The following is a 21,426-nucleotide window of genomic DNA, read 5'->3' as shown; positions in this document are numbered from 1 at the left end:
GACTCGCCCAGGCTGTGGTATTTTGTGGAAGAGCCACACTCAAGGGGCCAGAGAGCCGCATGTGGCTTGCGAGCCGCAGTTTGCCGACCACGGGGTTAGACCTGTCAGATGATAAAACACACTATGAAATTATAATTTGTAAAGCAATATGGTACTTAAAAATGAAATAAATAGATATAACCCAGTGGACCAGAATAAAGAACCCCAAGCAGATCCCAATATACATGAGAAGTCAATTTCTGTGTAAGGTAACTGACGTTGGGGGGTAAGGGTAAAGTGGGAACACTATTCCATTCCTTAAATCAAAATACAATCCAAATGGATAAAGGTTTTAGATATTAAAAAAATAAGACAATAAAACGCTAGAGAAAAGAACAGGTGAATTTATTTATGATATGATGGCACTGCAGCACAACAAAACGAGGGTCCCTCAATGGACTATATAAACATTCAGAATGTCTGTGTGGTAATAAAACATACTAGAAACCAAGGTAAAAAAACCAACCAGGAATAAGTGTGACATCCTCAATCCTCAAAGACTTAAAACTACCCAACACAAAATAGGTAAAGACAAGCCAGCAGTTTAGAGAGAAGTACAAATGGCTTATAAAAGTCTCAACTTCATTCATAATTAGAGATATGCCCGTTGAAGCAGTAAGATATCTTCTTTGTTTCTCCTATCAGATTGGCAGAGATCAGTAAGTGTGATAAGACTTAGTGCCAGGGAGGGTGTTAGGAAACAGGCATGCTCAGAGACTACTGGCTGGGTGAAATTGGTGCAACTTTTGGGAGGATGATTTGGCAATATCTGTCAAAACCCTTTGACCCAGAATTCAACAGCTCGGATTTTTCACCCACAGACCTACACTCAAAAGCCTTCCAGTTTAGCCCAGCCAGTGTGGCTCAGTGGTTGAGTGACAACCCATGTACCAAGAGGTTGCCCATTTGATTCCTGGTCAGGGCACATACCAAGGTTGTGGGCTCGATCCCCGGTAGGGGGCATGCAGGACACAGCCGATTGATGGTTCTCTCTCATTGATAAACAAGCATGTTCCTTGTAAGAACATTCACACCTACATCCGTAGCAGGAGCCTGGAGAATTAAGTTCCTTTGAGTAGGAGGAAGAGGAAGGTGGAGATGGACAAGATTCTCCCCAGGACTGGAGGGGTGGGGCTGTCCAGAGAGGGGCGTTTGAGCTTCCTAAGGAGATGGGACCTTAGTCCTTACTCCCAGCCTCACTAAAGACTCCCTGCCTTCCCTCCCACCATGGAGGGTGCCACCACCTACTCTAGGTAGATCCAGAGGCTTGGATAAGAGGTGCATTAGCCATGAGCAGACAACTTGGATGAAACATCAGAGAGCCAGGCCGTTCTGGACAGAGAACGGCACTCCCAGATAAGCCTCGGAGGTAATGGGGTTGGGGCAGCACATGGGAGAGTGTCCCTGCTGACTGCGGTTGAAGTTCTGGAGACTTAGCTGCTTTGATTTGATTTTGAAAAATAACATCTTTTCAATAAACGCTGCTGGAAAAACTGGATATTTACCTGCAAAAGAATGAAGTTGGACTCTGACCTTATACCGTATACAAAAATTAATTTTTTAAAAAAATATATTTTTTTATTGATTTTTCACAGAGAGGAAGGAGAGGGATAAAGAGCTAGAAACATCGATGAGAGAGATACATCGACCAGCTGCCTCCTGCACACCCCCCACCAGGGATGTGCCCGCAACCAAGGTACATGCCCTTGACCGGAATTGAACCTGTGACACTTCAGTCCGCAGGCCGACGCTCTATTCACTGAGCTAAACTGGTTTTGGCCAAAAATTAACTCTTAAATAAAAGACCGAGCTAAAACTATAAAACTCTTAGATGCAAAGTAACATGCAGCTCCTGGCAACCTAGGAATCACGGTGGATTAAAATTCTTCCCCGCTCCACCAATTTAGAGGGAGAGAAACCTACACCGTTGAACCTGAGCGCTGAGCCCCAGGTACCCTCATTGATAAGGAGGTAGGCTTACTGGTGGGAGGCTGAAAACAAGGGCGCCCATGGTCATGCCCTCTCCCCCCTCTTACCAAGGCAAAAACCTGCATGGAGTGAATCGATCTGAAGCATTGACCTTGACTTTTTTACATGTGTACGTACTTGTCCAACCACTGCTCAGGTCAAAATAAACATGTCCAGTGTCCAGAAGACTGTCTGGTGGCTCTTCCTGATCACTACTCCCCAAGGTAATGTTATCTGCCACTGTGCTTTAGTGCTGCCTATTTTTAAACTTCATGCAAATAACTGGAGTCGTAGTTATTGCTCTTTTATGGTCGGCTTCTTTTACTCAGTACAATGTTTTAAAGGTTCATCCCTGTCATTGAATGATGCAATTGTGTGTGTGTGAGTGAGTGTGTGTGTGTTTTTTCCCCAGTGCTGTGTAAAATTCCATTGTGTGATAAATCATAATTTGTTCCCACGTGCAGGTTGGATATTTAGGTTGTTTCCAGTTTTAGGCTGTTATGAATAAAGCTGCCACAACATTCCTGTGGCCTTCGGTGAGCATAAAAACCTTTTTTTTTTTTTTTTTTTCCTCTTGGGTATATACCGAGGAAAAGAATGATAAGGTCACGGAGTTTACCTATGTTTGATCTTAGTAGGAACTGCCGAATTATGTTCCAAACTGTATCAATTCACTACCCCCCCAACAGTGTTTAATAAAGCTGGTGAATTTTCAATCTTGCTGCATTTGCGGCTATTTTTTTTTTTAAATCTTTTAAATTTTAGTCTTCCTGATGGGAACTCGTCATGAATGTTTAACAATATTTAAAACTATTAATAATTTTTTTAATTTACCTAAAACAGGTGGTCCATGGATGCTGAATGCCTGAGAAACTTGTTGGGCGCTCTCAAGTCCTCAGCAATGCCCTGGGGAGGTGTGGGTGTGCTCCTGTATGTGCCACAGTCCCAGATGGATGCTGCTCCAGACCCCACCCTGCTGGACTTGGAACAGACCCCTTATTTCCCCACCAACAGGAAGCACTTGCTTGGGATCCCAGAGGGAGATGGTTTCCATCATCCGCAACATCTGGGCAACATCTGGCGAGCCCATCCCAGGTCAGAGAGGCTTTTCTGGAGAAAACGCAGCCCTTACGGGATTCTTTTTAGTCTCCTGCATTTTCCCCTTGTTCTCTCCTCTGTTCCTGGCCCCAAACCCCGCCACCCATTGGGCTCCCTGGCCCCCCAATCCCTTGCCAACTCCCTGGCCTGGTGCCTGGCAGGATGCAAACCTAGGCAGCCTGAGGAATCCTCAGGAACTCTAGTGCTCAACCTGGCAGGGTCTTCTCATTCAAGGAATGTTGAAGCTGGTGGGGTTCTCTGGTCTAGTGTTCTCATGGGGGGCGGGGTGGGGGAGAGAGAGAGAGAGAGAGAGAGAGAGAGAGAGAGAGAGAGAGAGAGAGAGAGGGAGAGAGAAGAGAGGAGAGAGGAGAAAGGAGAGAGGAGAGAGGAGAGAGGAGAGAGGAGAGAGGAGAGAGGAGAGAGGAGAGAGGAGAGAGGAGAGAAATCAGAACTCCACTCTAGGTCACAGAGATTCCCTTCCTCCTGGGGACCTGGCCAGAGAATTAAAGAGACAGGAAGGAGGCAGCCACAGGGAGGGCATAGCTGAGTGCCTGATTCGGAGGGTGGTGGGCATCACAGCCCTGAGGGCTGAGTCACCTCTAGCAACGGACACCCAGCTCCACAGCCTCACACACCCTCCTGAGCTGTCTCAGCCATCAGCCGAGGCTTCAATGCACCAGCCTTCTCCTTCAATGCACCCTTCCATCGCCACTTCCAGCCCGGCCCTCTCCTGCAGCCCAGCCCCACCTCCCTGTACACGCTCACTAGGCACCTCTAATCTACTCACGCATCCTAGAGCTTTATCAAGGGTGTGGGGTGGGGAGGGTAGCGATAAGCCTGGGAGAAACTTAATGAGATAGAGAGCAGAAAACCTCACGTGTAAGTGAACACTGTGCAGCTGGGCCGGCGTGACTAGCACCGTGCACAAATAAAAAGCCACGAACACCAATGAAAGACATGGAGGTGGGCGTAGGAAGAGAGGGCCCTGAGCCTGCAACGGGGGCCCCGGGAGTTAGTGGAGACGTGGACCTGAGAGCGCTGCGAAGTCCCTGGGGACTTGGCCCCAGCGGTGCAGACGCCGCCCGAGGCAGGGCCCCAGGCGTCCGGGAAGGGCGGGACCGTGGCCTCCCCCAATCCGCCTTTCTCCTAGGGCTCCTCCCGGGAGAAGGGAAGGCGGGCACGCCCCTCTCGGCCCCTTATACATAGACACCTTTGGCTGAAGAGGGGCCTTCACCTTCCGCGCCGAGGCAGAGCCATCCAGGAGCTCCGCGTCCCCCATCCTCACCCCCCACCTGGAGGGAGGTAGGTAGGAACGCGGGGGGCTGGGCTCCTCGCTGACAACTGTGGTCTGGGGCAGCCCGAGGAGAACCGGGATGCACACTGCGGGAGCGGGACGGGGAGGGGAGGGCCCGGCGTCCCTGAGGCTCCCTGGACGGGGCCCGGGAAGCTGCGGCCTTAGGCGATGGGGTGCTAGTCCGGGGTCAGAGAGGCGAGAGGGCCCGCTGCGGCCAGGCTCCGGGGCGCGTGGTGGGGAGGGTGGCGCCTGCGGCCGGGAGGAGGCGGAGGGAGGGCTCGCGGCCGTGCCCGGGCTCGCTGCGGGCGTGCACACGTGAACCTGCGGGCGTGCGGGAGGGTTGGCCCGCAGTCCGGACCGGCCGGGGCGGGGCGGGGCGGGGGCGGTGCCTGCGGGGCGGGGCGGCTGTGCACCGGAGGGGCGGGGCGAGCGGGACAGGGGCGGTGCTGGCGGGGCGGGGCGGGCGGGACAGGGGCGGTGCCTCCAGGGCGGGGCGGGGCGGGACCGGGAGGCTGTGCACCCGAGGGGCGGGGTGGGCGGGGCGGGGCGGTGCTGGCGGGGCGGGGCGGGCGGGACAGGGGCGGTGCCTCCGGGGCGGGGCGGGGAGGGACCGGGAGGCTGTGCACCCGAGGGGCGGGGCGGTGCCTCCGGGGCGGGGCGGGGCGGCGGGAGGCCTGGCCGGCGGCCGGGCTGCGTCAGCGCGGCCGCCCCGGAGTTTTCCACTGACGACGAGGGCGGAGCGGCGGGCGGGGCCGCGCAGACTGTCTCCCGCCGCCGCCGCTGCCGGACCGCAGAGCCCGGGGAGGCAGGGCCGACGGCTGCGGGCCGGGGAGACGCGGGGTCGCGGAGCGGAGGCGTCCCGGCGGGGCGTGCGGTCGCGTCGGTCGGGGTCCGCGGAGAGCGCCTGGCGGGCAGGTAAGCGCCGAGGGTCTGGGCCGGGCCGGACGGGGCTTTGGGGAGGGGGCGTCCCGCGCGGGGGGCGCTGCGCCTGGGGCCCTGCCGTTCGCCCCCGGGACACCCGGAGCGGGCGCGGGGGCCAGGGCGGCCCAGCGGGCCCGGGGCGGCGTGACACGGCCGGGGTCGGGGCGGGGGGGGCAGGGCACGGAGGCGCAGGCTTTCCGCTCCCCTCCCCCGCCCCCCGTCCCGCCGCGGGCGCCCCACGGAGCCCCGGCGCCCCGCGCCCCGCGGCGGCGGCGGAGACGAGCTGCGCGCGGGGGCCGGGCGGCGGGCGGCGGGGCGCGCGCGGCCGCGGGCGCGTCTCCTCCTGACCCAGTTCGCGGAGAACTTTTCAGAAGTTCCTCTCGTGGCCGGAGCAGGTGACAGCGCCGCCGTCCTGCTCGGGCTCCCCCCGGGGGTGGATGCCGGGGCTGCGGCGCGTGCCCGGCGCCTCGGGGAGGCGGGCCCGGGAGGGCGCGGAGAGATGAGCCGGGAGGAGGCTCCGTGAGTCACGGACCCCGGGCAGAGGGGGGAGGAGGGGGAGGAGGAGGGGCCGTGCCGCACACTCACCTGTTTGTCACTCGCCGTCACACGCGGAGGCCACCTCCACGGTGAGTCACGGCGCAGCTCCCCGCCGGCCGCCCCGGGCACCGCAGGCTCGGTCTCCCACGCACTTCCTCTCCCCTCCCCTGCACGCACTTCCTCCCGGCCTCCGGGTCTCCCTCCCCCCCCCACCCCGGGGGCTTTTCCACCGGCACCCACGAGCGAGGCCGGCGCCACGGCAACCGGCACGCACTGAGTCACTCCTGCTCGCTGGCACGGGCACCCGCAGAGCCCACGCTGCTGACACAGAGGGTCCGTCCCCGGCCCCGCTGCCCACCGACACCCCGTGCAGATGACCCTCCCCCCCCCCCCCCCCCCCGCCCTCCAGCGCCGATCATCCACTCCCCCCGCCCCCCGGCATCCTTCAGACCCCCGGTCTCCGCAGCCTGAGGTCACCCGGGCCCCGAGTTCCCCTTTCTCCTCCTGTGTCCTTGTCCTGTCCCCTCTCCCCGTCACACCCCCTCGTGTCCCGGTGCTGAGCCATCTTTTTTAAAAATGCAAATCTGGTACGGTCACTCCCTGCCTAAACCCTGCGGTGGCTTCCTGTGCCCTCGGGCAGGGGCCTGACCTGGGCGCCCTGGCCCTGCAGCGCCACCCGCCCACCCGGGCCTCTCCGCTGGCCACTCAGCTCTCCTCTCACGTCCCTCACTCACGCCGTGCCCTCTGTCTGAACTCTCTCTACCTCCTTCCTGCCAGAGGGCCCTGTGCCCCTCCTGCCCAACCCCTGCCACCCACCCTCACCGCACACAACAGGGCTTGTGAATGCTGATTGTACCCCTACCCTCTAAGCTCAGCACCTCGGGGGACCCCACTAAGGTGGGTCTTGCTCCCTCTGTGCCCAAGTGCCAGAGCAGAGCCTGGCACCTCAGTGGAGTTCCGTCATTATTTGTGGAATGAATGAGTGAATGAATGAATGAATGAATGAGAGGGAAGGAGGAGGCCTGGCTGGGGTGGAGGGAGCAGTGGCTGTCAGGTGCAGTCTCCCTGCTGCAGAAGCAATTGCCTCACGTAGCCAGCAAGCACTTGGCACCTACCCAGTGCCAGGCCCTGGAGGCCGAGGCGGAGGCACTGTCCCCGCCCCCCCTCTGATCACTTTCAGAGGGAGAGGTGGGGGAGGGGTGTGCCAAGGCTTCCTGTCCGCCCTCTGGGCTGCCCAGGCTGTTTCTCCGGCCAATCCCCATGGGGTGGGGGGCCCCCAGTGCTCAGCGGTGCCCTCCCTCTCTCCCAGGAAGTGGTTCTTGAGGGCCTCGGGTCTTGGGGGACACTGACCTACCTGCCCGAGGTCAGGGGCTCTGAGGTTAAAAGACACATGTTCCAGATTCTTAGGGTTGGAAGGAGGCTGCTGAAGGTGCCCCCTCCCCAATACTAGCTTGGGGTGGGGGCTGGGGCATTGGGCCTGCTGGAGTGCACAGAGGCCCCGAGATTGTCTCTTCCCCTGAACCCCACCCCCTCCCGCCCCACACAATAGCCTTGGCGTGTTTGGTGCCCAGGGTGAGGTGCCCTTTCCTGGATGCACGTAGTGTGGCCCGAGTGTTATGGTGAGTTGGGTGGGGAGGTGTGCCCCCCTCGCCCTGGGCTGCCAGCTCGTGTGTGTGTGTGTGTGTGTGTGTGTGTGTGTGTGTGTGTGCGCGCGCTGGCAGGCAGGCAGGCGGTCTGATTCCCGGGGCCCAGGCAGATCCCGGAAGGAGCCTGGTTCTCTCTGATTCCCGGCCTGTCTCCGGGGCTCCTGGGGGTGTGGTGTTTCTGTCTGAGCCCGCGCCCGGGAACTGCTTTTCCTTCCCCCAGGACCCCGAGGGGGCTGTGCTTCCTGGGAACCGGGCCACGGTCGGGATCTTGATTCCTGGGGAGCTGCTGGGGGCCCCTCCCCCACCCTCTGACTCACTGTCTGACACTTTTCTTGGACTCTTCCACTATCTTTCATTCCTCTTTCTTGGCTTCTCCGTGTCTCTGGCTGAGCCTTTTTGCCTTATCGCCTGCCTCTGCCCTCTCAGCCTCTGGATTCCCAGGTGGGATGGTGGCTCTTGCCCTCTTCCCTCACCCCAAGGGAGTATCGGGGAGGAGACGGCGCCTGGTTTTGTTCCAGGCCTGCAGATCCTGCGGGGGTTCCTCACGGAACCTGCAGCGCAGCTTCGGAGCGCGGAACCCCTCACCCTAAGCTCCCGTTCTGCGGGGCTCCCTGGGGCAGAGCCGAGGCTTACACCTGCTTCCTCGACCTCTCTGTTTGTTTACTGGGGAACGGGGAGCCTCCAGAGAGGCACGTGTTGGCACCTGCTTTGGCACCTGCCTGCAGCCGAGCTTCCTTCTCCCTCAGAGCCACCCCCTTCTGGGTACCCCTCCGCTGCATGCTGGGGGAGGGGTGTGAACCCCGCCCCCTTAAACTGACTGTGACAGGAGCATGAGATCACACTGACCACTCGCTCCTCCGCCCCCTCCCGCCCCCCAGAGAACTCACGTGCTTAATCTTGTTTCTACACGATACACAGCACCCGCCTGCCTGCCTCTGAGGGTCCTCAGTTGCCTTCCCAATGCCAGGCTACGTTCTAGGCCTGGGCGCCATGACAGCCAGGCTGGGAGGCCCTCAGCCTGGTGAGACTGGTGAGAGGGAGAGGAGCAAGAGGCCACTGCAAGGTGGGGAGGTGAGGGCTGTGATGGGGGATCCCAGGACCCAGGGGGGCCTGTAGTGAGTGAGGAGGAGCATGGGTTTCGGGGAGGCCCTCTGGGAGAAGATGGGCCAGGAGGTGAGCAAGTTGTGGCGATTAGGGGCGCAACAAGTTCTGCTGGAGTGTGGAGTGCGAGGGGGTGGGGAGGACGGGAGGAGCCTGGAGGACGGGCTGCCCTAGGCCTGCTCTGGCCTCTCTGCCTTTCGTGGAATCCCCTCGGGGGATTCTAAACCCCTAGGTGGCAGGTAGATAGGGATTTAATAAGGTTACTCTGGCTGCGGGTAAAGAGTGGCTGTGGGGAGAGGACGTGGGTAATAGCGGTGGGGGTGGAGACATGAGGGCAATAAACTTTTTAAATTGCAGGTGACGTACAGAAAATGCATGAAGTATATGAATCTTATGCGCCCAGCTAGGTGGGTTTTATGGTTTTAGACACGCATGGAACAAATATCAACCCAGGTCAACTTAGAGCATTTCCAGCCTGCTCCCCGCTAACCCCCACCCCACCACTTCCCCAGGATTCCCTCCTGGCTGCTGCCAGGGCATCCCTCCCCTCCCCCAGGAACCTGTGCCAACCGGCAGCACCAGGGATCGGCTCTGCGTTTTCTTTTTTCTTTCTTTTAATGTTTTCAAGTTTCATCTGTGTTGTAGAATGTATCAGAATTTTATATCTTTTTTTAAATTATTATTATTGATTTTTTTACAGAGAGGAAAGGAGAGAGATAAAGAGCTAGAAACGTCGATGAGAGAGAAACATCGACCAGCTGCCTCCTGCACAACCCCCACCGGGGATGTGCCCACAACCAAGGTACATGCCCTTGACCGGAATTGAACCCGGGACCTTTCCGTCCACAGACCGACGCTCTACCACTGAGCCAAACCGGTTTCGGCTGGTCCGAGTTTTCTTGAGCTCCATTCACATGCATTCTTGCGCCTGGCTCCTTTCATCTAACGGGGCATCAGTGAGATTCTCGTGTGTGTGTGTGTGTGTGTGTGTGTGTGTGTGTGTGTGTGTCCAGGAGCTCATTCTTGTCTCAGGCCCTGAGCACTGAGCACTTGACGTGAATTGGCTCAGGGAAGCCTCCTAACCCTGCGAGGTTTCCTGACAGAGCATCGGAGTGGAGTGCCACGGTTAGGGAACTGACCCGGGGTCACTCAGCTAATTGAGAGCTAAGCCGGGGTTAAATGCCAGCAGTCTGGTTCTGGAGCCGAGGCCCTTAACCCTGAGCTGGGTGGCCTCCATGATACCTCCGGGGCCCGTGCCAGGCCTGGTGGGGGCCAGACGCATTAATGTGCAGCGGGACGTGGACGGAGGGAGAGAAGAGGGGAGAGGAGTTGAGGATGGCTGCAGGTTTCTGGTTTTGGCTTGAGTAACCGGGTGGGTGGCAGTGCTGTTACTAAGATAGGGAACACAGGAAGAGGAACAGATGGCACGGGCTGGGGTGCGGGGAGGCCCGCGCAGACAGGGGGTTCGATTTGGGGCCTGCAGGATTGTATGTTTCTAGGGAACAGCCGGGCAGAGATAGAGATACCAAGTGGGCATTTGGCGTGGGCGTTGGGGGAGGGAAGGGGCCTCAGGCTTGGGGGTGTGATTCAGGACCCACTCAGCACCCCGTAGACGCATCTGGAGCTTGGGGAAAGCCGGGCCCCGTGGGGAGACTGTGGTGGTGGGGACAGCGGGCCTGGGTGTGCTTTGTCCCCGTGTGTGTGAGCGGCTCTGGCCCGCACGTGTCATTCTGTGTGTGCAGGCCTGATTCTGGGTCGCCGAGTCCCCCCAGCTCCTGGGAGAAGCTGCAGGTCAGCTGCGAGCCGGGCTGTTTTTGTTTGTGGTCTAACCCGGGGAGGGGGTGCCAAGCCTGAGAACGCACCCGCCGAGAAGCCCCCGGAAACACCTGTGTGTCCTCTTTCCCCCGGGGCCCCGCGTGGAGAGTTTGCAAGGAGGCCAGCCCTCTCTGGCTTCCCTCGGGCCTGCAGGGACAGGCTGTCCCCGCAGAGGATTTTACCCAGGAAGCCTACCCAGCGAGCGGATGGCCAGCACACCCTCTGGGTCCAGCACGCAGGGGCTGTGTGGGAGGGAGGCCGGGCACAGGCAGAAAGGGGTGTCTGGGGAGGACACCTGAGGAGGGGAGGTCGCCAGGCGCCTTCTGGTTGGCTTTTCCTGTTCTCTCTCGCTTCCTGTGACAGCTGTGGGGGAGGGGCTCCCCGGCGCTGGGGCCCCTGCATGGTTTCCCTTTCCTCTGGGTGACCTCCTGGGGGCCCGAGTGCCACCGGATGTGCCGAGACAGACAAGGTAGCGGTGATCAGCCCTGAGGACGGAGTCCTGAGGGGATTCCCAAGGGGGTGGGAGGGACTGTTATTTGCCTTGGCATTTAGGGGAGGGGACCCCAAGTCCCCTCCGCGCCCCTCGGATAGGGCCAGCCAGACGGCGGGAGTCTGGTTGCATCCCCCCGGAGGACTGAGACCTGCAAAGGGGAGACAGGCCAGCCCCCGAGCTACTGGCTGGAGAGGGGGGGACATTGTCTTGGCAGGTCGGTGTCACCAGAAGAGTTGTTTGTTTGTTTAATGAGAAACAATAATTTCCATGGGAAGTTAGTTCACACAAACGGGGCTAGCGATGAGAGTAGAAGGCAGATGGAGGTGACCTTTTAAGACCAAACGGGCGATGTGAAAGCGGCATGAAGCCTGGGTGTCCCCCGTGGGGCGGGGGTTTCTGAGGGGAAGTCTGGGCAGGTCCTTCCCGGGAGAGGAGGGACTCGGGGAAAGTCCTGGGGGAGGGAAGCAGGGCCGGCGGCAGAGCAGCCCGTGTCCCGGAGTGTCCTGGCCGGCCTGGCCCTGGGACTGGGGCCCGCAGCTGCTGTGTGCGCGCAGGGCAGGGTGCCTGTGGGTGTGCTCGGAGCGGGGGGAAGAGGAGGAGGAGGAAGCAGAGCCATGGCTGCGCAGACAGTCTCACACACACAAAAGCACACAGATGCGAGGCCTGTGAATCACCCAGCCCGTGAGTCAGCCCCCAGGATTCCTGTCGGGGAGCGATCGAGGCTGGGCAGAGGTCTGTCGGTCCATCTGTTCGTCTGCTGTGTGTGCGCCTGTGCAGGTGGGCGGCAGGGGGCGGTGGGGAAGGGGCCTGGCCGTGTCCTGGAAGGGCTTCAGGGCGGAGTGAGGGGATCTCCGAGCACCAGGACGGGGGTTTGGGCCTCTCTGCTCGGTCCTGTGTGTAAAGGAGCCCCCCGGGGATGTGCCCCCTGCACCTAAGAGCTCCGGGGCCTGGGACACCTCGGAGGGTACGTGGGAGAGGGAACGATCTGGGACCCCCTCAGGCCCACCTCTGAGAGCCTTCTCCTTCCCGTTCCAGGCTGCCTGCGCCCGGGACCCGCCATGGCTGGGTCGCTGAAAAGGAAGTTTGACCAGTTCGAAGAGGATGACTCCTCGCTCTGCTCGTCTTCGTCTTTGTCCTCCTCGGGCCACCACTCTGGCCCCTGCTCCCCAAGCTCCCCAGCCTGGGACCCGGAAGAGGAGGGCCCCTGGGATCAGATGTCCCTGCCGGACCGGACCGTCTGTGGCCCCCAGAGTTTTACCCGTGAGTCCCTACTCCCCTGGGGACCCCACCGCACACCGCCCCCCTCATCCCCTCCTAAAGGTGCACGGGAGGCCAAACAATCCTAGCCACCGGAGGCCATGTCCCCGTGGCCTTCGCTCCCCACTCATCCCCTTCCTGGAATACCGTGGTCACTGAATGCCCACTGTCCAGAGGTGCGTGGTCGTGGCTACATTCACTTCTGACCTTGGGACTCCCCCGTTTCAAAGTCATGACATTCAGAGCAGAGCTCCTGAGAGTGGCCCTCAGGCCTCCCGCCCCGGCTCCTCCCTTCTGCTCCAGTTTCGTTTCTCCAGCTCTCGCCCTGTCCTCCTTCCAGCTGCTCTGCAGAGCCCCACGCCCGCACGTCTCCGCTGCGAGGCCTGTCAAGCCGGTCCCTCTCCTGTCAAAATGCCACTTGGCTTTACCTGACCGGAGTGAAAAGGTTACTTTCCGAGCCGGCAGGTTCTGGTTCCAAACTGACACAGGCGGCCCCGGGGCAGTTTCTCAACCTTGCTTTGTCTGATCACGCCCCCCCCAGCCCCAAAGAGCCTTTTCATTTTTAAAAAAATATATATATTTATTGATTTTTTTTACAGAGAGGAAGGGAGAGGGATAGAGTTAGAATCATTGATGAGAGAGAATCATCGATCAGCTGCCTCCTGCACATCCTCCTACTGGGGATGTGCCTGCAACCCAGGTACATGCCCTTGACCGGAATCTAACCTGGGACCCTTCAGTCCGAAGGCCAACGGGTCAGGGCCCCAATGAGCCTTTTCAGACTGCGTTTTCCCTCATCACCCCCGCCTGATACTTTATGAGCACAGAGATGATATTTGTTTATGTACTGCCTGCATGTCTGCGTTCTATATAAAAAAGTATGATTTTTAGCACGTGGATCTAACGGTGCATTAACTGACGAAACGACTGTGGGTTTATCCTGGAAATAGAAGGATGGTTACAGGGGTCTTCAAACTATGGCCCGCGGGCCACATGCAGCCCGCAGAGGAGTCTGATCCGGCCCGCCAGGTTTTTTGGGCAGTGAGCGCAGCTGAGGTGTTACAGTAGGAATTAGTAGTTCATATAGTCCGGCCCTCCAGCTCTCTGAGGGACCGTGATCTGGCCCCCACTTTAAAAAGTTTGAGGACCCCTGGTTTAATATGTAAGAACCAATCTCACAGTTTGCCAACTGACTGTGTCAGAGGAAGAAAAATACAAGAGCTATTCTAGATGCTGAAAGAATATTTGATAAGACATAATGTTCCTTCTCGATGAGACTCTGGGTAAGATAGACATTAAGTGAATTCTGCTTAAATGGTTAAAAAATAGGTTTCATCCCAAAAGCTGATTCTGACCGATGAGGAAAGGCTGGAAGCGTTGCCCACCAGGTCAGGAGCAGGAGGAGGATCCTGTCTGTCACCACTGCGGCCCACAGTGCTCAGGAAGCGCCAGCCAGTTCAGTTCGCAGAGGGAATACGAACTCTATGTATTGCATTGGACAGGCCAAGGTGCCACTCATGTCTCTAATAGCATATATAAAGCGCTCCTACAAATCAATAAAAAAAACAACTAGAGCTGAAACCGGTTTGGCTCAGTGGATATAGAGTGTCAGCCTGTGGACTGAAGGATCCCGGGTTCGATTCCCGTCAAGGGCATGTACCTTGGTTGCGGGCACATCCCCAGTAGGGGGTGTGCAGGAGGCAGCTGGTCGGTGTTTCTCTTTCATCGATGTTTCTAACTCTATCCCTCTCCCTTCCTCTCTGTAAAAAATCGATAATATATATATATATGTGTATACACACACACACACACACACACACACACACACACACTAGAAAACTATACAAGGGACCTATAATCTGCTTATAAAATAAGTTCTCTCCTTTCATCTGGTAATAGCAAGAGGCTAGCATTGGCAGAGGGGTGGCATTCAATTTGACCAACTCTGATCCCAGCCAGGCTGGTTCCTCGTTTTTTGTTTTGTTTTTTTCTTCTAAATTTGAACCCTTCTCTTTTGGGGGGTGTGAGGAGCGGGGGATCAGGGCCCTCTTCCAGGGGTTGTGCTGCGTATCACCGAGAACTCACGCGCCGCCCCTTCTCCGCCTGCCTTCCAGCCTCGTCCATCCTGAAGCGGGCCCCCCGGAAGTGCCCGCGCCGCGTCGCCTTCAACGGCACCACCGTCTTCTACTTCCCGCGGTGCCAGGGCTTCACCAGCGTGCCCAGCCGCGGGGGCTGCACCCTGGGCATGGCCCCTAGCCACAGCGCCTGCCGCCGCTTCTCCTTGGCCGAGTTTGCCCAGGAGCAGGCCCGGGCACGGCAGGAGAAGCTCCGCCTGCGCCTGAAGGAGGAGAAGCTGGAGGTGCTTCGAGCGAAGGTAGGAGACTCCACAAAGGTCCACAGTGACGTCCCGGCCTTGCGGGGAGGGGCACCGGGGCAGGTGCTGGTGTGCTCACTGTCTGGGGAGAGACACGCATGGGGCCAGGGATGGCGTGACCTGGGACCTGCTGCCTGAATTATGTGCGGGCAGAATGGGGCATAGTACCTGGGTCTGTCTGCCCTCACTGGGGAGGAGGATGGGAATTGACGGACACTGGGTGTCAGTGTCCATGAAATGGACAGGAAATCTCTTTGCAGATGCCCTGAGGGCGGTGCTCTTGGCTGCCCTGGTCACTGGGATATCCACAGTGTCCATCCAGCCCCGAGTAGCACATGAGGGAGGAGAGGAGGGGGCGTTGGTCAGATGACTGGTGGCTGTGGGGACTGAGACCACCACGTCTGCGTCTCTCACGTCCCTCCTCCTCTCCCCTGGATGCAGCTTACGGAGGCTGGGGTCCCTGAGGCGGAGGCCGGCCTGACGCTGACAGTGGACGCCATTGACGATGCCTCTGTGGATGAGGAGTTGGCGGAGGCCGTGGCCAGCGGCCGGTTGGAGGAAATGACCTCCCTGCACCCCTACCCGGCCCGGAAGCGGCGGGCCCTGCTGCGGGCTGCGGGCGTGCGCAAGATCGACCGGGAGGAGAAGCGGGAGCTGCAGGCTCTGCGCCAGTCCCGGGAGGACTGTGGCTGTCGCTGCGACGGGGTCTGTGACCCCGAGACCTGCAGCTGCAGCCTGGCGGGCATCAAGTGCCAGGTAACGGCGGTCGGGCTGGGCTGGGCTGGGAGTGGGAGCCTGAGCTGGGGGGCTGCTCCTCGGGATCCTCACCCGCGCCTCTCCCTTCTCTGCAGATGGACCACACGGCGTTCCCCTGCGGCTGCTGCAAGGAGGGCTGCGAGAACCCCAAGGGCCGCGTGGAGTTCAACCAGGAGCGGGTTCAGACCCATCTGCTCCACACGCTCACCCGCCTGCAGCTGGAGCAGGGGGCTGAGAGCCTCGGGGAGCTGGAGGCCCCTGCCCTGGGCGGCCCACCCAGCCCTGGTGGGCAGACCCTGGCCCCCACCTTCCCCCTGCCCAGCCCCCCCGTGAGCAGCGAGCTGGGAGACCACAGCTGCAGCAGCGACATGACCGATTCCTCGGCAGCATCGGGCGCTAGCGAGTCCCCCGACAGTCCTGCCCATCCGGCCCTGCCCGACCCTGGCTTCCAGCCTGGCTCAGATGATGACAGCCTGGAGCAGATCCTGAGGTTCAGTGACTCAGACCTGGGTGGAGAGGAAGAGGAGGAAAAAGGGGGCGTGGGGAACCTCGACAACCTGAGCATCTTCCACCTCGCCGATATCTTTGGCTCCGGTGACCCCGGTGGCCTGGCCGGCTGGACCCACAGCTATTCCAATACCAGCTTCACATCGGGCATCCTGGATGAAAATGCCAACCTGGATGCCAGCTGCTTCCTAAACAGTGGCCTTGAAGGGTTGGGAGAAGGCAGCCTCCCTGGCACCGAGGTGCTGCCCAGCCTGGACGCCGGCCAGAGCAGCTCCGTGGACCTCAGCTGGTCTTCCTGCGACTCCTTCGAGCTGCTCCAGGCCCTGCCGGACTACAGGCTGGGGCCTCACTACGCCTCCCGGAAGGTGTCCGACACTCTGGACAACTGGGAGGCACCCCACTTCTCCCCGCCCGGGGACACCGGCGTTTGCTGCTTGGAATCCATCATGGGCTTGTCTGAGCCAGCTGCCGAGGACGCTGGCTTCCTTCTGGGACTGCCAGTGGTGTGAGGACACAGCCCTGGCACCCCTGCTGGGGCCCGTGCCTGTTACGAGGACTAGGGTGCCTTCTCCCGGCCCCGAAAGCCCTGTTGCTGCTGTGTCATCATTTGGGGGCTCCGTGGGGGCCTGTATGTAAAACCGTCTCCCATTGGCTGACGCACCCATGTGGGCATTCCTGATTTTCATGCAAACACTCTGATGTATTATTTATTTTTGTAACTTGCTGTGCTGGAGACAGTGGGAGGGGGCTCCCTGCTTCGGCCCCCCAGACCCTGGTGCCCAGTCTCTCCCACTTCCATGGCGCATGCCAGGAAGAGGAGGGCGTGATGTTTCTCAGCCTGATGACAGCGACACAGGGCTGGGAACATCTACCTCTTCCGGCTTCTGCCGCCCTGAGCCCTCCCCACCCCGGGTGGCTGAATCCTCTGGACTGTGAAGACTATAATTTATTTCCATAATTTATTTGGAGACGAGGCAGCTCAGGCTTCTCGCCCCTGGCTGGCAGGCAACGCTGAGGTCAGGGTGGGGCACGGGCCCCGTGAGTGTCCCTTTTACCTTGTAGTCCTGCAGCCCCGCCTGCCTGGTCGTAGGTGCAGACCAGATGTGGATTCAAACCCTGTGTCCGCTGTGGCAGCCGCCCGCCTGGCTCCGGATGGCTGAGCAGGCAGAGGTTCGCCTCGGACAGAGGAGGGGCTGAACTGACCAACCGCGACCCACTCGGCCCCCTCCACTTCCTGTCCTCTGCCCCGTCCCTCCCCTCCCCCACGGGCCATGGCCTTTAGTCTGGGCCCATGGATGTAGGAAGGGGAAGCAGGAGGCCGAGAGAGCACGAGGGGCTCGCCTCAGTGCCTCGGGGCCCGCCACACGCCCTGGAAGACAATCTCAGGGCTTTCTGGACACTGCACTCCAGCCCGGCCCGCCCGCCTGCGCCCTCGGCCAGTGGGCCAGGGCCCGGGGTGGTGCCTTACGGCTTTTCTGCCCGTTTGTTGGTGATGAGTTTTGCATCCGGATTTCTATATTGTCCCTTGATATTGTAACTATAATTTATTCACTTCTGTGTCTGTGCCAAGGAGCCCAGGCGCTGCGCCTGCCTTCTTACCCAGGAGGCCGTCAGCCTGTGTGCTCGTGGGAACACCTTAAGCCTGAACTTACAGGTACCAATAAAAAGGCTCTATTTTTAATGGTGTGGTCTGCGTTTGTGGGAAGACGTAAGAACACAGGTGTACGCTCCGGGGGGAGCGGGGGAGACGGGTCCTGCAGGGCTGCGTGGATACAGAGGCTGTGTTGGGAGTGGGGACTGAGGACTCAACACACTGGGCCTCCTTCCTTGCAGGCCAGGCAATGAGACTGGAAGCTAGCTGCGAGAGGCTGGCTGGGCTCCAGGAGCAGTTCTCCCTTTGGAAGAGCCCCTCAACCCCCAGGGGTCTCCTAGGGTGAAGTCACCGCCCCTCCCCCAGGTGGAGGCAGGCAGAGGGGTGGGGTGGGTAGAGGCCTTGTGTGGGGCTGAGCTGCTGAGGTCCCTGGGGACGTGAGCACCACACGCCGGAAGCTGTAGAACTTCACCCATCTGCACCAGCCAGACCTGTCTGACCTGCCCCTGGCCGCCTGGGCTGCAGGCCAGAGAAGCAGGCTGCACTCTGCCCTGGTGAGCCCCGGTCCTGTCCGGGGGTTTGAGGAGCAGGGTCAGCCTCCCTCTTAGCAATAACCCTGATTTGCACAAGTGCTGGGAAGGGGGCCCAGCAAGGACACCTGGCTTCTTGTCCTAACCCTCTGCCTGTGTTCCTGCTCTCTGTGGTTTACTGGTTAAGCGCACGGACCCACAGTGCCAAGTTCCAATCCCAGCTCTTCTACTACCAAGTGAGAAGTCTTATGCAAATGACTTCCTCCTCACTGTGCCCAGGTGTCCTCAGTTCTGACTGTGCAAATAACCCTGCTCACCTCCTAAGCTTGTCTAGTTCATGTAGGTACAGCACTCCGGAGAGAGTCTGGAACATGCAAGCCTCATGACTCCCATGCTCTTTTCATGCTTTGACTTTTATGTTTTAGCCTTTTTTTCCCCCTTCTTACCAGTTTTGTCACCTTATTTAGGTACATCTCTTGCCTCGGGACATACATGCATGTGGCCACATGGCCATGAGGTCAGTGGCCACTAGAGGACAAGGCTTCGAGTCTGGCCCGTGGTGGGGTAGGCTGTCCTTGTGCCCAAGTGAGGCAGGGACGGCCAGGTCTGGGGCTTCTCATGGTGGACACCAAGTTGCCTCATCTGCTCTCTCACTGGCCCCTGGAATCCTTTAGTTGGGATTGCTTCAGCATGTGATCCCAAAGCCCACCTCTCCAAAGGCGGCGAGGCTCAGCTGTGACTGGCCTGGGGTCTGGGTGGCAGCCTCCAGCAGCTCCAATACCTCAGCTGTTAGGCCCTGCGCTCTCCTACCCTGTGGACACAGCCCATGGCTAGACTGAGCCTGCTCACTCCCCCTCTAGAGCCACAGCGCCACTTGCTTTTTTTTTTTTTTTTTTTTAAAGATAAATGAAGACAGTCTAGGTTAGTGGTCGGCAAACTGAGTCTCATGAGCCACATGAGGCTCTTTGGCCCCTTCGTGTGGCTCTTCCACAAAATACCACGGCCTGGGCGAGTCTATTTTGAAGAAGTGGCGTTAGAAGAAGTTGAAGTTTACAAAATATGGCTCTCCAAAGAAATGTCAATCATTGTCCTGTTGATATTTGGCTCTGTTGACTAATGAGTTTGTCAGTCACTGGTCTAGGCTTTACAGCAACATAAATGTGCTGAATACATAATCTTTTACGGCATCATTTTCCGTACAGACAGACCTCTCAACATAGCCCTTGGGGAGAGTGGCTACAGTGTTTGGACGGGTTATGGTCCGAACCTGTGGTCCCACATGGCCGAGTGATAGAGGCTGCGGGAGGTGCAGCCAGTAAACAAAGCTTGACCAGGTGCACGTAACTGAGTAGATTCGAAACCCATGAGAATGCTGTAAACATCTTGGCCACGCCCTCCCTTTGCCTTGCGGAATCTGCTGTAAAATAAAGACACGGCTTGCAGGCCGTGGCGCTGTCTCACCATCAGAGAGGGCAGCGTCCCACCCAGACCCAGCTTTATTCTCTTGTCTGTCTTTTCTCAATCCTTCACCGTCCCCTCTCAGGCTCACCGAACCTGGCTGTGCAGGCTTGGCAGGACTGTTTTCCCAAAAGAAAGAGGGGAGTAACCTGGGGAAAGCCTTCCAGAGAGGCCATGCACACCACACGTCCAACAAGGCTCAGCAGCCAGCAAGGACAGACAACTTGAGCTGCTCTGAAGGGACCCTCACTCATTTGCTGTTTCCAAACCGCAGTCACCGGACTTCTCTCCATAGCCTTGCCATGTCCACACGCTACTCATACTCAGCATTTTACTCCATGTCAGTTATATCAACATGCTTAAAAGTTAGAACCATTCTATGTAACAACGCCTCCGGATTCAAGGGCCGGTTGTGCTGTTCTTCTCCATTGTGTAAAACCATCTAAACACACAGTTGTTAAACCTGAAACATGTTTTCTAAATATCACTGGCAGGGATGTGTACCATGGTTTGGGAACACACGGATCTGGTTCAATTTCCTGCCACGGATGGAGACATTGAGTCCAAGAGAGGGGGGAAGGAAGGGTCCTAGGAAGGTCACACACGGACATTCGAGACCTCCTGATTCCCAGAGTCCCTTCCCCCCAGGGTCAGACGGGCCCATTACTGCCATCCTGGTAAACAGGAAGCCAGGCACTGGGAGCACAGCAAAGGTGACCTCTGTCACCCTCTTGCCAGTCACAATGAATGACATTCACCTAAGGAGGGACCCCTGCCTGTGTCCCCGTGGGTGCTGCAGGGTTTCTCTGGAGGAGGAATGAGTTGGTCCGTGTCTTTTTTTTTTTTAATATATTTTATTGATTTTGTACAGAGAGGAAGGGAGAGAGACAGAGTTAGAAACATCGATGAGAGAGAGTCATCGATCAGCTGCCTCCTGCACACCCCCCACTGGGGATGTGCCCGCAACCAAGGCACATGCCCCTGACTGGAATCGAACCCGGGACCTTTCAGTCCCCAAGCCGACGCTCTATCCATTGAGCCAAACCGGTTTCGGCTGGTCCGTGTCTTTTACAGAAGCTGAAGTGGGAACTATTTTTTCTTATGATGTATTTCCCTGTACTAGGCAAGGGTCATTTCCCAAACCAGTGGCGACCAGCGGAGGCCAGCTGGGGACGCGGGGAGGAGACAGAATGCAAGGGACAGAGTGGGCCGACGACCCTTGCAGGCTGCAGGGTGGCGGTCTCTCTCTCACTCAGCACCGCAGCCATGGGGACCTTGTGCAGCTGGTCCTCCCATCCGCTCCTGTGGCCAGGGAGGACGCAGCGAGCACCATGGCCGAGAGGAGCATCCTTTAGAAGGGCTGCCTCTTTAGCTCCAGGACTCGGGGGACCAGACAGGAGAGGAGGGGCATTTACAGGGCTACCGGAAGGACATTAAAATAGCTGTAGGGCATTTTTTTTTTTAACCACCTCTTTGCTCCCCTCTGTCCCCTCCCGGAGTCTGCAATCAAAGTGGCTGATGGGAAAGGACCGGATCTAAAAGAGAGGTAGGTGCCCAGGGAGCCCTGAGCGGGAAGCTAAGCTGCTCGCTGTCCTGGGTCCCCAGAGCAAAACGGCTGCTTGTGCCCTAAACGCATACAGTTTTGGGGGGCCCTTCGGACCGGAGCGGGGGTGGCTCAAATAAATCACACAGTACAGGCCTGGGGAAGAATAAGTCATTTTCTGAACCTCTCTCCACGGATCCACATCCTGCCCCCCTCTCCCCCCCCCCCCCGCCATGAGATCCCCGCAGGCTGGTGGCTTCCATCCGATCTGGCTCCCGCTGACCACAGCTAGGCCCTCAGGCAGCCCTGGGCCTTCACCAAGATGTCTTCTCTGATTTTGGGGTAATTGGGATACTTCCCGAGGACCTTGAACAGAGAGAGAAAGGGGGTCAAAACACCAGAGGGGCTCCCTGCCGCTACACCAGGCCGCTGCCCGCCCCAACCACCCCCCCATCTCTCCCCCCACCACCCCCGCTTCCGCCAGCGCTGGTGGCTTAC

At 58.7% G+C, this 21,426-nt stretch overlaps 2 protein-coding genes and 1 long non-coding RNA gene across 4 annotated transcripts in view; 1 reads left to right on the top strand and 2 right to left on the bottom strand.

Annotated features, from left to right (window-relative positions):
• Positions 1-6,218, bottom strand: part of LOC311631597 — a 54,603-nt gene extending 48,385 nt beyond the window's left edge. The window contains exon 1 of the long non-coding RNA XR_014796606.1: positions 5,906-6,218. This is a non-coding gene — a long non-coding RNA (uncharacterized lncRNA). The remainder of the gene's footprint in view (positions 1-5,905) is intronic.
• CSRNP1 (cysteine and serine rich nuclear protein 1) lies at positions 4,266-17,487 on the top strand. Of its 2 annotated transcripts, none has more exons than XM_084901832.1 (5): positions 4,266-4,407; positions 11,948-12,172; positions 14,284-14,543; positions 14,985-15,299; positions 15,395-17,487. In XM_084901832.1, the coding sequence occupies exons 2-5, from the start codon at positions 11,971-11,973 to the stop codon at positions 16,313-16,315; spliced, it is 1,698 nt and encodes a 565-aa protein (XP_084757958.1). In that variant the 5' UTR covers positions 4,266-4,407; positions 11,948-11,970; the 3' UTR covers positions 16,316-17,487. The 2 variants fall into 2 exon arrangements, with proteins under 2 accessions (XP_084757958.1, XP_084757957.1); XM_084901831.1 differs by lacking the exon at positions 4,266-4,407 and adding an exon at positions 5,098-5,314.
• Positions 17,488-20,219: 2,732 nt separating this feature from the next.
• TTC21A (tetratricopeptide repeat domain 21A) overlaps positions 20,220-21,426 on the bottom strand; it is a 29,339-nt gene continuing 28,132 nt past the window's right edge. Inside the window, exon 29 of the mRNA XM_084902784.1 lies at positions 20,220-21,294. Coding sequence (XP_084758910.1) covers positions 21,217-21,294 — 78 coding nt within the window. The 3' untranslated portion in view covers positions 20,220-21,216. The remainder of the gene's footprint in view (positions 21,295-21,426) is intronic.

This window comes from Pipistrellus hanaki (genome assembly GCF_964339955.1).
Source record: "Pipistrellus hanaki genome assembly, chromosome: 13".
Taxonomy (NCBI): Eukaryota; Metazoa; Chordata; class Mammalia; order Chiroptera; family Vespertilionidae; genus Pipistrellus; species Pipistrellus hanaki.
Note: the sequence above shows the minus strand (reverse complement) of the source record. Positions and strands in the feature narration are given on the sequence as shown.